The 15,397-nt window shown below is 35.6% G+C and overlaps 1 protein-coding gene across 11 annotated transcripts in view; it reads left to right on the top strand.

The window, feature by feature from the left end:
- The window catches only part of MKLN1 (muskelin 1), a 390,597-nt gene that overhangs the window by 330,836 nt on the left and 44,364 nt on the right, over positions 1 to 15,397 (top strand). For all 11 annotated transcript variants that reach the window (XM_034964996.4, XM_063606098.1, XM_063606097.1 and 8 more), the window contains 2 exons: positions 4,829 to 5,050; positions 9,031 to 9,160. In XM_034964996.4, the coding sequence (XP_034820887.1) occupies positions 4,829 to 5,050; positions 9,031 to 9,160 (352 nt within the window). The remainder of the gene's footprint in view (positions 1 to 4,828; positions 5,051 to 9,030; positions 9,161 to 15,397) is intronic.

The following is a 15,397-nucleotide window of genomic DNA, read 5'->3' on the forward strand; positions in this document are numbered from 1 at the left end:
CTTTGAATACTTATTCCATACAAATTCAATGTAGGTCAAAAAAGACAGTAACCATTTTGAATTCCATAAGCAAGTTTTTACCTGGCTCAACCCATGTCCAAAGTTTTTTTTGATGTATTGAGGAGAAAAAGACTTTAAAAATCTATAACTCTGTATTGATGAACATAAATTATCTAGTATTTGGGAAATCGGAGGTGGTGCTAGAATTATGACAAAACTTAAGTGAGACCTAAAATCTTATCTAGGACTTAGAACCCAGGGTCTTTATTTATTGTGTCTTTATAGATTTTTGTTAATTATTTGCTTTTAAACTATCCTATTGCCATATTTCTATTAACATATAATTGTTATAGGAGAATGGTAAGGAGAGGAAGAGTGAGTTATGCCTGTGAAGTTAAGTGGTAGGTAGAAAATCAAAACTAGTATTCTTGGAAATACTTCCCAGCTTAAATTTGGAACTTCTGTTGGCTCTATTTAACTGAGCTCCACAGAGCTATGCACATCCCTGCTGACACCCTCAATGTTCTTCACGTGGAAAATAAGCATGCCAAGAAAAGTTAGCCTGGTTCTGATCTTTTAAAAACATCAGCAGATAATATTGTTAGGGAACAATTTATTCTCTTGTTCCCAAATGGTTACGTATTTCTTTTACAAAAGATGCTGATGTCTTTTTTTTTTTTTAACAGGTTGAAAAAAGAATAGCTTAGGAGTAGCACATAGAGAGTTCTTGTGTGTGGCCTTTGTTTTTCTTGACTTTTATAAAATAGGATGTTTCTTGAAAGCTGGGTGCTGTTAAATAATGCATGGTTTTCAACTGGTTAGATGGTACAGCAGAACACTGGGGGTGAAGAAACAAGGATTTCAGTACTAATTCAGCCAACAACTAGCCCTGTAACAGTGAGCAAGTAATCTGTATACTCCTGCATTTGCTATTCTATTTCATACAAATAAAGCTATAAGTTAGAACTTACACTTGTAGTGGTTATGACACTCCAAAAATAGCTTGTGGTGTTCATGACAATTTAGGATTTAACACAATGTTCAAATTTGATAAAAATATGAGAAAGCTATACGATACAAACATGCTTAAAAGCTATTTGCCATTTTTAATTTTAACATATTTAAAAAATAAAATTTAAAGACATCTGGATTTCTTAAGAACATAGTGGCGGTTTAGTTCTCAAGCTTTCCTTGATGTTGCTTTGTGTGGTTTTCCAGGAATAATGGTAATCAAGCAAAAAGATTTAAACACACACACACACACAGTCTCTCTCTCTCAGCAAAACCAAGAGCTAGAGTAAACCTATAACTCCCAATGCCTTGTAAGTTTAGCCAAAAACAACTAAAATACTCAGAACTTTTGTTGAAGCCCACAACAGTATAATAGGGAGACCTGGGAAAGCAAAGGGAGCCTAGCAGTTGTATGTCACAGTGAGAAGTGTCAGGGACAGGGCACAAATTGCACCCAGGGCAGCCACTAGAAGAATCAGTGAATTAACATGTGTAAAGTACCCTGAAAGATCCAGAGGTGATATGTGTCAGAAAGCATTATTTTGTAAAAGTGAAGGAAACACAGTGGGAATGATGGCTCCTTTTGCAATGGCCAGTAAGAAACTTGGGGAGCTCAAAGCTTGAGATCAGCCCTGTAAGCCAGATGAGAGTCATAGAATTAGAGAAGGTATGGCTTCACCGGAAGTGCCATATTTTGAAGGAGCTATTCAATTCAGTAGCAACAGAGGAAGGAGTTCTTGAGCGAGAACATCCACCTTCTATAGAAATCCTCTGTGAAGTTATCTGGTCCAGGGAAATTCAACTCAATTACATATGAAAAACTAAAAAGCAATAAATAACAAAGCTTTAGAGAGACATTCTAAAGAAAAACAATAAAAAGAAAAATAACAATAAATGAAAGTTATATCCCAGTACATTACCCCTTTCAGAAATGAAGACTTATCTACAAAGAGCGTAAAGAAGAATAGGTAATGATCATATAGCATAGGAATAAGATAAAACAAAGAGGTAAAAATGATTAACCAGGGAAGGTAGGCAGAGGAGAGCCAACATATATATATATAACTGGAGACTTTAAAGAAGAAAGCCAAAACAATGGAAAAAACAAATATTTATCAATTGAATTCAAGAACATTTTCCTGAAGAAAGATTTTACTCCGCATGTCAAATGGGCATACTATATTTAGAAAAAGTTGACCCAAATACTTAACTCTAAGACGTATATTAATAACACTGACTATAAAAGATAAGAGATCATTTTATAGCAAGTAGACAAAATGATCAAGTCACCTATAAGAGAACTAAAATGAGACTGGTATCAGATTTCTCTACATCTCCTTTCAGTGCCAGGAGATAATAGAGCAACATCTAGAAGACATTCAAGAAAAGACAGTATGAGCCAAGAATTTTATATCTAGCCAAACTGTCCTTCAAGTATAATCAGTTTTTGTGGAAATTACTAGAAAATGGAAAGTGAGCTAGCCAAGAAGTAGCAGGAAAAACTTCAGTTGAAGAATTGAAGATCTCAGCTCATTGATATTCTCACTGGGTCATGAGGCATTTTTGGAGGTTTGTAGAAGGGGTGGTAGGTTGGACAACATTGGATACTTAGAAGCCTTTATAGCAATATCTTCAAATTTTGTGAGGAGAAGATTATTTTGAACCCAGCCAAACCCTTACCAATCTTGTATTCCTGTGATGAGTAAAATAAAGTCATTTTCAGGTTCAAAAAATAATTTTTCCCAGGAAAATAAGTGGTTATCCACTATTTTGATTTTAAAAATTAAATATCTAACTCCTGACATAATAAATGAATAGTCTTTAAACTTTTGGCTTTGAAGATTTTTTTAAGTCTTTGATGGAAAAGACATTATCACACAGAGTTTAATAAGTTTACTAGCTTTTCAGAAATTTTTTCAGAGAGTAAAAATGACAAAACAAATCAAAAGCATGGAAATAGAATATTAAAAGGTTTCTTGGTTTAAACTGGTGTGCTAGGAAGAACTACCAAGATAAAGATGTTTATACTTCAGCCCTGCAAACAAATGAGAATAAACCACATCCAAATTAAGCTTGAATATTCTCAAAAAGAAAGAAACTCTCTTTGTAGCCATACGAAGTAGAAAGGTAGGGGGTTGGTAACAAAGATTGGCCATTAGTATGAATCTGTGAGTTAATAAAAAATGGAAATAGACTCATTTAATGTGAGTCCCTAAAGATTTTCAGCATAGTTCCCAGATATTTGGAGTGATTGAGTCTGAAGTACTTCAGAAACGGAAATGTGACCCAGCTCCAGTGGAGCCCTCAACGGAGGCAGTGGATGGGGCCAAACTGAGTTGTTTTCAGCAGTGTGCTGATTTTAACTGTATGATCATTTTAAAAAATAGGAATACTTCCAGACATCTCTGTTTTTCAACCATGTTTACCAAGATTTCACCCTTGGGGAATAGATTTTCATCTTAATTTATGGAAGTCTTTGAGAAACCTGGGAAATGGCTAATGAGGTAGATCTTTTTAGTGGTAGATAAAAATTAGGAGATGTTAGAATCTTTTTAATAATAACTACAGTTTTTTAAAACAACATTTAAAATTATGAAAATAGCCAGGCACGGTGGCTCATGCCTGTAATCCCAGCACTTTGGAAGGCCGAGGCAGGTGGATCACCTGAGGTCGAGAGTTCAAGACCAGCCTGACCAACATGGAGTAACACCATCTCTACTAAAAATACAAAATTATCCTGGCGTGGTGGCATATGCTGGTAATCCCAGCTACCCGGGAGGCTGAGGCAGGAGAATTGCTTGAACCTGGGAGGCAGAGGTTGTGGTGAGCCAAGCTCATGCTGTTGCACTCTAGCCTGGGCAACAAGAATGAAACTCTGTCTAGGAAAAAAAAAAAAAAATTATGAAAATAGCCTTTTGTTTAAAAAAATACATAAATAGCAGAAGTAATCTGATAGGAGAATTGAACATCAAATGGTTGGGTTTTATTTTAGCAAAACATAGATGTTTTGTGTACACAATTTATTCTTTATGTAAATGCCACTTACGTTCAACAGCTAATTCCCAACTTGGATTTATGTGTTATTTGAAACAGAATTTGATTCTTATTGTCTCGTGACAAATGGCTGTTTTCTCACACATTTTTATGAAAAGTTATAATCTTGAGTTGAAAGAATGGAAGAATAAAGCTTGACTTTTAAACATGAAGTGTATAGCTTAATTCAAAGAAAATTAAATAGTGCTATGTTAAAAGTAGGCAGAGTTCTTCACACTGTAGAAGTCAGTCTGGAGACTTGATTGTTGTAAATGTCCTTTTGTTTGTTTGTTTTACTGTTTTGTAACATAATCTGAAGGGTTTTATAAAAATAAATGCAGAGAGGTGAATTTAGCTTCACCACTCTTATTTGCATATCTGATCGCTTAATAAATGGTAGTAATATTAATAGGATGCTTGCCTAGAATGAAAGAAGGGAATTTTTATAAGGAGGGTATGATCACTATTCACCCAGAATATAAGTATTCACTCTTACATATAAATCAACGCCTCATGTATCATTGGTTGATTTTGATAAAAATTATGCAATTTCAAGAAAGCAGAAAGCTCTTTATTCCAACATGTTTTTACCCTCACTGACAAAAATGACAACTTGAAAAATTATTTAGAAACTTGCATATGATAATCGGGGGTGGTATTTAGTGTCATTAGGGACAAAGTTTAGGGTTTTTTTGAGAATGTAAAACTGTACATGTTGGTTTTGTTTTAGCACATATGACAGGAACAAACTAAAACTATTCAATCTGTTGCCTTGTTCTGATAGATGTGTATGGACTCAGAAAAACATATGATCTACACTTTTGGTGGTAGAATTTTGACTTGTAATGGCAGCGTAGATGACAGCAGAGCCAGTGAACCACAATTCAGTGGCTTGTTTGCTTTCAACTGTCAATGTCAAACCTGGAAACTTCTTCGAGAGGACTCCTGTAATGCTGGGCCTGAGGACATCCAGTCTCGAATAGGACACTGCATGCTATTCCACTCAGTAAGAACATTCCGTACATTGCGTAAATGTTATTTTGTCATGTATATCTAGATAGGAAAAGAAGTGGTGAAATCTAATTCTTTAGGAAGAGATTAGTGTAGCAATGACAGAGAAAGACAAAACTTCTTTAACAGTGAACTGTTTGCTAATTATGAGACTCTTCCCATCAACCTGGTAATTCCTAAATAGTTACTACCTGGCTACCAACCTGGGCAATCTTATGACTAATTTCACTGCTTATGTAGATTTTGTAGCTATGTTCCTTTCTTATGCCTTTCCACTTACGTCTCTTAGTAATTAGAAGGACAATTTCTTACTCTGTTCTCATTTTCCCTTCTGCTATTCTCCATTAAGTACAAAGAATTTAAGATTTGATTTTATAGAATTAGAATTTAAATGTATCAGCAATGGTCAGGAGCAGTGGATCACTTGATTCCAGAAGTTTGAGACGAGCCTGGCCAACATGGCGAAACCCCATCCCTAGTAAAAATACAAAAATTAGCCTGGCGTGGTGACCTGTGCCTGTAGTCCCAGCTACTTGGGAGGCTGAGGTGGGAGAATGGCTTGAACCCAGAAGGCAAAGGCTGCAGCAGTGAGCCAAGATCATGCCACTGCACTCCAGCCTGGGTGACAGAGCAAGATTCTGTCTTAATAATAATAATAATAATAATAATAATAATAATAAATATCAGCAAAACCAACATACAGACTTTAACCTTTTCAAATGTTCTAATGAAATCTTGGTGTTCTTTCTGTGAACACAGCTTTAAAACAATGTCATGAAATATTTTAAACATGTTCTTTAACATGTATTTTACACATGTTTTTCTCTCTACAAAGTGGACAGGATAATATAATACATTTTTGTGTGCTCATTGTTTCAACAGTTATCAGTAGTCTGTTCATTTTTCATACAGCACTTTAATTTCATTCATTTTCTTGATGTTTCTTTGATTTTTAAGTTTATGCTTAAATTTTATTGTGCTGGAGTATTTTTAAAATTTTTATTCCTTTTCTACAACATCTTGTTATAGCATGTGCTGTAGTGTTTTAAAGCAGATCCCAGATACTGTATCATTATACTTGTAAATACTACTATAGTGTATAATTCTAACAGATAAGGACTTTTTAAAAACATAATTACAGTTGGGTGTGTTGGTGCACTCCTGTAGTCCCAGCTACCCAGGAGGCTGAGGATTGCTGGAGCCCAATTCTGGGCCACATTGCACTGTGCTGATCAGTTGTTCATACTAAGTTTGGCATCAATATGGTTACCTCCCAGAAGCGAGGGACCACCAAGTTGCTTAAGTAGGGGTGAATTGGCTATGTCAGAAACAGAGCAGGTCAAAACTCCCATGCTGATCAATAGTGGGATTGCGCCTGTGATAGCCACTGTGCTCCAGCCTGGGCAATACAGCAAGACTCTATCTCTTTAAAAAAAAAAAAAAGAAAAAAGAAAAAGGAAACATAACTGCAATATCATTATCAACCAAATAAAAGCAGTTCTTTAATATCATTTAATGTTCTATCTGTGTTCTTTTTTTCTAATATACTGAAAAATACCTTTACTTAATTGTTTTATTTAAGTCAAGATTCAAAAAATGGTATTTTGCATTTGGTTGTTATGTTTCTTACATTTTTAAAAAAATTGTAATAGTACTCTTTCCTCCCTATTCCCTATTCCCCCCTACACACAACCCACTAAGCGAGACATTTGTGCTCTAGAATCTCCCACATTTCCAGTTTTGATTTTGATTTTATCTTCATAGTGTCATTTAATGTGTTCCTCTTTCATGTTTCCTGTAAACTGGTCATTGCACTCAGAGGCTTGATTTTAGATTCACTATCTATTTTGGGGGGCCGGGGAGAATGTGCAAGAATACTTCATAGACACTCTGACTGCAAAATATAAAGAGGCATTTAATAACTGGTTGTCATACTTTTAATGATGTTAATAGGTTTGGGTGTTATTAGCCTGACTGATCAATTATAAAGTTTTCTTTCAAACTTTTACCTAATCGTTTTTGTAGCCATTCATTACCTAAATTTCGTTAGGATGTGTAAGATGGTGATTTTTCTAATGATGTCATTTCCTCTGCATTTGTTAAGTGTGTGATTCTCCTATTACGGGGGAAAAAAAAAAAACAAAACTTCCTCTCATTAACTTTTTGGTTACCCTGAAATGTAAAGCATACTGAATAGGCAGTATAAATGTTTCATTGTTTTTCTTTATTGATTTTCATATTAATGAGTTAACTTTGAGGCTCCAAAGTTAACCAATGATATGTATACAAAAATTTTATTATGAAGTATTTTACATATCTGATGTGTTTCTATCCAATGCTGTCATTCTTCTTTTATTTTGAGACGGAGTTTTGCTTTTGTTGCCCAGGCTGGAGTGCAATGGTGGAATCTTGGCTCACTGCAACCTCTGCCTCCCAACTTCAAGCAATTCTTCTGCTTCAGCCTCCCAAGTAGCTGGGATTACAGGCATGCACCACCACGCCCGGCTAATTTTTTGTATTTAGTAAAGACAGGGTTTCACCATGTTGGCCAGGCTGGTCTTGAACTCCTGACCTCAGGTGATCCACCCGCCTCTGCCTTCTAAAGTGTTGGGATTACAGGCATGAGCCACTGTACCCGGCCACTTTCTTGATGCTCAAATTTTTCTCTTTGGCTAGTAGGAGCACCCCCCACAACATATTTATGTATCTTTTTTTGTAAGAGAAAAATTAAATCGTGAATTCATACTGATATGTCTGATTCAAATAAAATATTTTTTATCTTAATGTCTTCTATTTTGTAACTTTATATCTTTTCTTTTTACCCCGACTGGAGCGCAGATCGTAGCTCACTACAGCCTTGAATGTCAGGGCTCAAATGATCCTCTCACCTTAGCCCCCCAAGTAGCTAAAACTACAGGTGTGTACCACCACACCTGGGTTTTGAGAAGTAGTAGTAGTAGTAGTAGTAGAAGTAGTAGTAGTAGTAGTAGTAGTAGTAGTAGTAGTAGTAGAAGTGGAAGTGGAAGTGGAAGTGGAACTGGAAGTGGAAGTAGGAGACAGGGCCTTGCTGTGTTGCCCAGCCTGTCTCAAGCAATCCTCTCACCTTGGCCTGCCCAAATGCTAGGACTACAGGTGTGAGCCACCATGCCTGGCCTATTTTTGTGTCTTTTAAGGTTAAAATCCTGCTTCATAACATTACTTGCTTTGTCTGTCTATAATAGCTTTCACAGTAAAGAAAACTAACGACAGAATCACTGAGTGCTGTTTAACGTTGCTTTCTGATTATTTTTCTGTTTAGGATTTAGACTTCTAGGGATGGGTAGTCAAAAAGTATGTATTAAAATCATTAGAAATACTATTTCTGTGTTTGAGTATATCTTTATATACAGATAGGTTTATTTGTTGGATTTTTTTTGCCCAAATTTTAGATTTTTTTTTGAGTTAATTTTGTCTTCTAATTAAATAAAAGCATATACATTGTTCTAAAGTCAAAACCATACGTCAAGGTATTATTTTTGGAGAGGTCTTCCTGCTCTGTTCCTGCCACTATAGGTAACTGTCTTTTATTAGGTTTTGGTTTATCCTTCCTTTGTTTTTCAAAAAAAGAAGCAATCTCTATTCTCGCTCTCGCTTGCGTGCTCTCTCTCTCACTTTCCCCCTCTCTCACATTCTCTTTCCCTCTCTCCCTCTCTTTTTGTCTGATGCACAGATATTCCTTCTTCTCCATTCCTACACAAAGGAAGAAGGAACCTGTATATATTATTCTGCACCTTGCTTTTCTTCTTTAACAGGATGTCCTAGAGATCCCCTTTTAGCAATATGTAGAGAGCTTCCTCTTTCCCTTTTATTCCAGCATAGTACTCCATTGGGATCTGTTATAAAATTACTTTTGTAGAGGTTTAAGTTTTTAAAAGATCATTCTGAGTTCTTCATGGAAGTGACAAGTTACTCCTTTTTTTTTTTCTTCTTTTTCAGAAAAATCGTTGCTTGTATGTATTTGGTGGCCAGCGATCAAAGACCTATTTGAATGATTTCTTTAGTTATGATGTGGACTCTGATCATGTAGACATAATATCAGATGGCACCAAGAAAGACTCTGGGATGGGTAAGGGCATTGAGTGATTTCTTCTCTCATGTCTTAACTACTTTAGGTAGAAAACTGCAGTTCATTCTCTTTTCTTTCTAATCATTTTTCACCCTTTCTTTATTTCTTTAATTGAGTAATTCCAAGTAAGCGAAAGAAAATTCTACCAGCTTATTCAGTTCTATCTATTTTTAAATATGGGAATTACTATTTCCTTCAAGCAGAAAATATGTGAATTTCTAAATGAATTGTGTGTGTGCTTGTTGGGGGGCGGGGTAGGAAGAATCAGTATCTTAAAAACTTTTTATTCTGTGTTTGCTAATTTTTTTCATCTTCTATTTTCACTGTAGTGATCTTTATATTAGGCACTAGCATAGTAGGGTGTGTGTCTTAAGGGGGGAACTTCATGGGATTGGTAACACCTTGTAAGTTTAAAAGCTCAGCATCTAGGAGGTTATTAGTAGTGGAATGGCTGCTTTGCTTAGATTATGCATATTGCCCTGGCATAATTATTAATAGTGCTCCATTCATTTTCAAAAGTGTCCTGTTTTGATCATTTATAGTTACCCTACATAGTAGTTGCTTTGCCTGTGATTATTGTACCTAAAAGAGTGGCTTTAATTAAGGTGCAATGGTTTAAAATGCTAATTTGAACAATAGGGTGAGAAATTAGATCAGCTGCTTTTCTTTTTAGCTGTTGCTTATAAATTGGTGTTTTTATTATTGGCTCTTTTGCCAAATGTGGATAAAAGCACTTGTTTCACAGACATTGTTTCTGGATATTTTATTGATTAATACAAGCTTCCTTTAAAACAAAAACAACAAAAATATTTTTTAATTAAAATATTTGTTCACATTTAAGAAGAAAAACTTGTTTTAAAACAAACAAACAAAAAAACAAAAGATAGGCAAGGCACAGTCGCATATGCCTGTAATTCCAGCTAGTCCAGAGACTGACATGGGAGGATTGCTTGAATCTAGGAGTTTAGGACCAGCCTGAGCAACAAAGCAAGACCCTGTCTCTACAAAAAGGAGGTTTCCAGATAAAAGTAGACTCAATAGATATGTTAAGCATTTGGAAGAAAAATCTGTTGATGAGTATAAATAGCATCTAATGTAAAAAACGAAGGATAGGGACACAACAGGAAAAGCGAAACTTTTTATAAAAAAGGAGACATTATCACAGTAAATTTCTTGGCTTTACAGTAAGCAGTATTTCCCTAATCATAATGCAGAACTACAGTCAGTTTAACCAAAAATTGGGATGAAATATAGTGGGAAGATAGTGTAAGTGTAGTAAACATCTTCGACTATTACAACAGGAAATTAGTAGGTAATGTCTAAAATAGCAGCTTAGCATGTGATTTAGAAATATGGACCTGAATAGGTAATAACATTATTTACCCTATCTAAAATTGTCTTATTTACTCATTTATTTACTGTTGCCATAGGAGAGTGTAGAGCTATATGATTTAATATTTGACTTTCTCTGGCTTTTAAGAGTTATTCTAACTTACCATTAAAATAACTAGGAGGGTCAGGCGCAGTGGCTCATGTCTTTAATCCCAGAACTTTGGGAGGCTAAGGTGAGAAGACTGCTTGAGCCCAGGAGTTTGAGACTAGCCTGGGCAGCATAGTTAGCCCTCATCTCTATAAAATAAAAATAAAATAGCAGGAGAGAGGTAATACTCCTTCTACAATCCTAAGATGGGTCTCCCTGAAAAAGGTAGTGAAGATAGTAATTGATATGACAATATGTTGAAAATTATGACATGCTGACTCAGTGCTAGACTACGGACACGGTGGATACAAGGCAATCACAGTCTCTCAAAGTGCTTATAATCTAGCTAGTAGGTAATGTATTCCCATGGATAATAATTACTACTCTTTATTTAGACCCTACCATATACCAGAATATCTTTAATTGGTGGTATTATTCTAATGTACAAGATGAAAACAGTTACACAACTACGTAATGACAGAGCTGGGATTTAGAAGTTTGAGTGCAAAGAAGGTGTTTCTGCCATGCTAAACTACTGCCCAAGATTAAAAGAAAAAAGTGGCGGCCACGTGAGGTGGCTTACACCTGTAATCCCAGCAGTTTGGGAGGCCAAGACAGGCGGATCACGAGGTCAGGAGATCGAGACCATCCTGGCTAACATGGTGAAACCCCATCTATACTAAAAATACAAAAAATTAGCTGGGCGTGGTGGCGGGCACCTGTAGTCCCAGCTACTCGGGAGGCTGAGGCAGGAGAATGGCATGAACCCGGGAGGTAGAGCTTGCAGTGAGCCGATATCACGCCACTGCACTCCACCCTGGGCGACAGAGCGAGACTCTGTCTCAAAAAAGAAAAAAAAGTGGCAACGCGTGATAGTGACAGAGAACTAGTAAAATAAAAATTCATCATGACAAGTAGGCTTTAATGACTGTCATTCAAAACAATTTTTTAATGAGTTAAAATTATGTAGTAATGTACAGTATCGACAATTATTCTTCAATCATGGTTATGGCTAGCTTTAGAGCAGTGTGGCAATTATTCTTTTTATTTAATTTTGTTGTGGTCATAAAAGTAAAAATATGCTCATTGTAGAGAATTTGAAAAATAAAGAAGATGCAAAAAAGAAAACATATCAAACTGTCCAGAGATAAATTTTGATATATTTCTGTCTAGTCTTTTTAAAACTTATTTATTGTATAAAAGTTGATACAAGTTTGTATTCCATTTTAAAATTTACATTAAATTGTGGGGTTTTTTTTCCCTTATTGTGGTTTTATTAATGTGAACTGGAGATGTTATTAGAAAAGACAAATGGATTCATTGTTTGATTACTGCTATAATCAATTTTTCTAAAATCAAAATCACCATTTTTTACTGTGTGTGTTCAGTGTGTAATTGGTTTACACAATTGAATTTTCCCACAATGCAAATAAATTCATTAATAATATTTGTTGACCATCTACTAGCATCTAAGTTTGTCCCTCTCCCTTCCTCCTTCCCTCCCCACTTAGTTCATTGTCTTCTGTAGGCCCAAGATTATTTTAGGCACTTGGGATTCATCTATGGACCTGGAGGATAAGATCCTTTCCCTTAGAGGACTCACATTCTAGTGGAGAGAGACCTGCAGTTGTGTTCTAAGTACTGTGAATAAAATACACTGGATGCCGTGATAATGAATAACAAGGGAAGTCTCATTTAAACAGAGTAGGTTGGGAAACCATCTTTGAGGAGGTAATCTTTAAGATTTAAGATGAAAAGTAGAGAATTAGGAAGAACCATGTGAAGAACTGAGAGAAGAACAAGTACAGAGTTCCCAAAGCAGGAAGGAACCTGGGATGTTCAGAAATAGTGGGACTGGTACATATTGAGGATTGGAAAAGTTGGTATGAAACTAGGTTAGAGCTACGGAGAAAAGAGTCAGAGTATTTAGTGCCTTGTTACAAATGCAAGGAGTTTGGATTTTTTTTCTGAATAAAATAGATTATTCAAAGGTTTAATATCAGTGTCTTGATCTAAGTTTTAACAATACCACTTCTTTGTCTAGGTGTATATTTTCCAAGTGGTTAATTTTGACAATGTTCCTGTGAGTTGCATTGTTCAAAGGCTTGTTTACTGAGGATTTTTATGGCAGGGTTGAGCATCTGGTTAGAATTACTTGGAAAAATTTCCCACCTAAAACTGTTGCAGTTATCCTTGGAATTGAGGAACCTCAGTGACTCTGTTAGCACATTAGAGTGAAATGGAAATTATTCTCTTTTTTTCTGTTTTTTTTTCCCCTCATCTCTGCCTCTCTCACTTTCTTCCTTTTCCCTCCTTCCCATTCTTTTTCCCATGTCCCTTTTACTCCTCCCCCAACTTTCTCTCTCCTAGAGGATTCTAATATGCGGCTGGGATTGAGAACCACTGTTCTAGCTCTCCGGAGTCTATTTCAGTCCTTAGTTAACCTTAAGCAAGTTACCTAATGTCTCAACTTTTGCTTCCACATTTGTAAATGACCCAAATTAGATTTTAAGGAAAATAGCGTCTCTGTCCATGGCTACCCTAGGAGTAGAGATGGGTTAACCCTCTAGTTTCGACTGGTGTTACTGTTGGGTGCCTTTTCACAAGAGGATGTTAATACTACTACCCTCAGTTCACTAATCTAGCCAGTTAACATCAAGTCATGCCAATTTTGCCTCATCTTCTCTCTATTCCCATTGCTGCTTCACTACGAACTAGTTTGGGCTAACATCACCTATTTGGCCTCTGTCTCTAGACTTCCTCTCCCTATGTACCCCTCCCTGCAACCCATTCTCCACACTGCAAGCAGGATACAGCTATTCTGTGTTACCAGTAAAGAATAGAACCATATGCCTTAACATTTATAGAGCAGATATTTTTTGGTCACCTACTAGGTGCCAGACAATAAGCTACGCACTAGGAGTACAACTGTGAATGAGGGCCCTATCTTCATGGAGTTATGGTTGTACACAGAGAGGAAAAATAAAGTGACAGCCTTACCTTTAGATTAGTGCTAGTGAAGAAAAGAACATATTTTTAAAAATACAAACCTGGTGGGCTTTCTTCCTCACTTTAAATTTTTTAATGGTTTCTCCCTGCCCTCAGGATTAAGTCTAAACTTAACATAATTCACAGACTCTTTTATGATGTGCCCCAGTTTAGTTCTCCAGTCCTAGTCTTGGTGTCTGTACTCTTCTTGCCACCAACTCTGTTTCACGACCACAGAATATTAAATCTTTATAGATAGTGTGTTTTAACTTGCCTTTGAGAGTTGCCCATGCTATTCCTCCTACCTGAATCACTTTCCTCTCCCCTCCAAAATCTAGCTAACTTGTACTGCTTACCTCTGAGATCTTAGCTTGTAGATCGTTGTTGCCCAAAATTCTCTAATGCCTTAAGCCCAGGTTAGAAATATAAAAACATGTGGCTCTAGCCATCATTGTTAACGCAATTCTAGGTATTCATCTGGCTGTAAAATCTTGACTGTGCTTTTCAAAACCTATACAAAGATCAGCTGAAATACACAGACTTTGTTCATGATTTCTTAAAGAGCATTCAATGGTTTCAGTACTCTAGATCTCCTAAAAGTCTTTTACTGAACTAAATTAGACTGTTCAGAAAACCTCACATCAGAACCATGGTATATTATATTGTCCTCCCATAGAATTATTTTACCTCACTTTTAAAAAGTACATTTTTTTCTCTCTTACTAGATTATTATTGTAAGCAGTGAAAAGTACTTTTAAGAAGGCAGAATACTATTTAAATTCCCACATTTTTAAAATATTCTTAGAAAACACCAATTTTATCCATTATGTAGATGCTCTGTAGCTTATTAATCATTCTGTTGTTTGTTAACTGTTGTTCTAAAGATTTTTTACTACAGTTAATTACTGTAATTTGAGATGGACTTAACATATAATTACTGTGTTTATCTGTGATTCAGTAATGTGGCTTATTTGATTAAAATTATATTTACAATGTGAGTATCAAATGGGATTGTTTGAGCTCATAGAGTAAATTTGTTTGAACTATTGAGATCACCGAGATGGTATAGCTAATAGTAAAATTACTGCTGTTTATATAATTCTGTATTGTCAGATACTATAAAATCTTAAGTTGTTGCTCTTTATAATTATCTGAATGTACCATCTTAGATTTAACATCTAAAGATCTGAAGAAACTTTAATGCTTATTTTTAAACTACAGTGTAACAATTTTATGCTCTCCTCAGAAGAAAATTATAATTTAAATCAATGGATTGGCAGCTGCTTTAAGGGATTTATTAGCATTGTGTCTAATACATACATAATTACATCAAAATTCAGCATATCTAAAACTTGAGTTTATTTCTGAGAAACTTTTGGCAAGTAAGACTGTGAACACAAGGGGTTTAGCAGATTCCCCATATGTAAGCTCTGTATTTAACACTAATTGAAACTTATGTGTAGAAGATGGTCTGTCACACCACCAGAGTTTTGTAGTTTTCTATAGAAACTCAGTCTACTATAGTAAGAGTGCTTTCTCCTGTTCGTATTCATTCAAGGAAGAAGCATATATTGAACCTTCTTCATTTGCCAAATGCTAAGTCAAGTATTGGTAATACTGAGGTCTTACAACCTGATGCTTGTTCTTTAGTAGTTATGTATTTACTTGTTTTGATTTTTAAATTGTGTCCACTCTGTTTTCCCACATCTGCCATTGTTTATTCCATCCTGTTCTAACCATTATAGCAGATTGGTACCATTGAAAGAATA

This window comes from Pan paniscus, chromosome 6, assembly GCF_029289425.2.
Source record: "Pan paniscus chromosome 6, NHGRI_mPanPan1-v2.0_pri, whole genome shotgun sequence".
Lineage (NCBI taxonomy): Eukaryota > Metazoa > Chordata > Mammalia > Primates > Hominidae > Pan > Pan paniscus.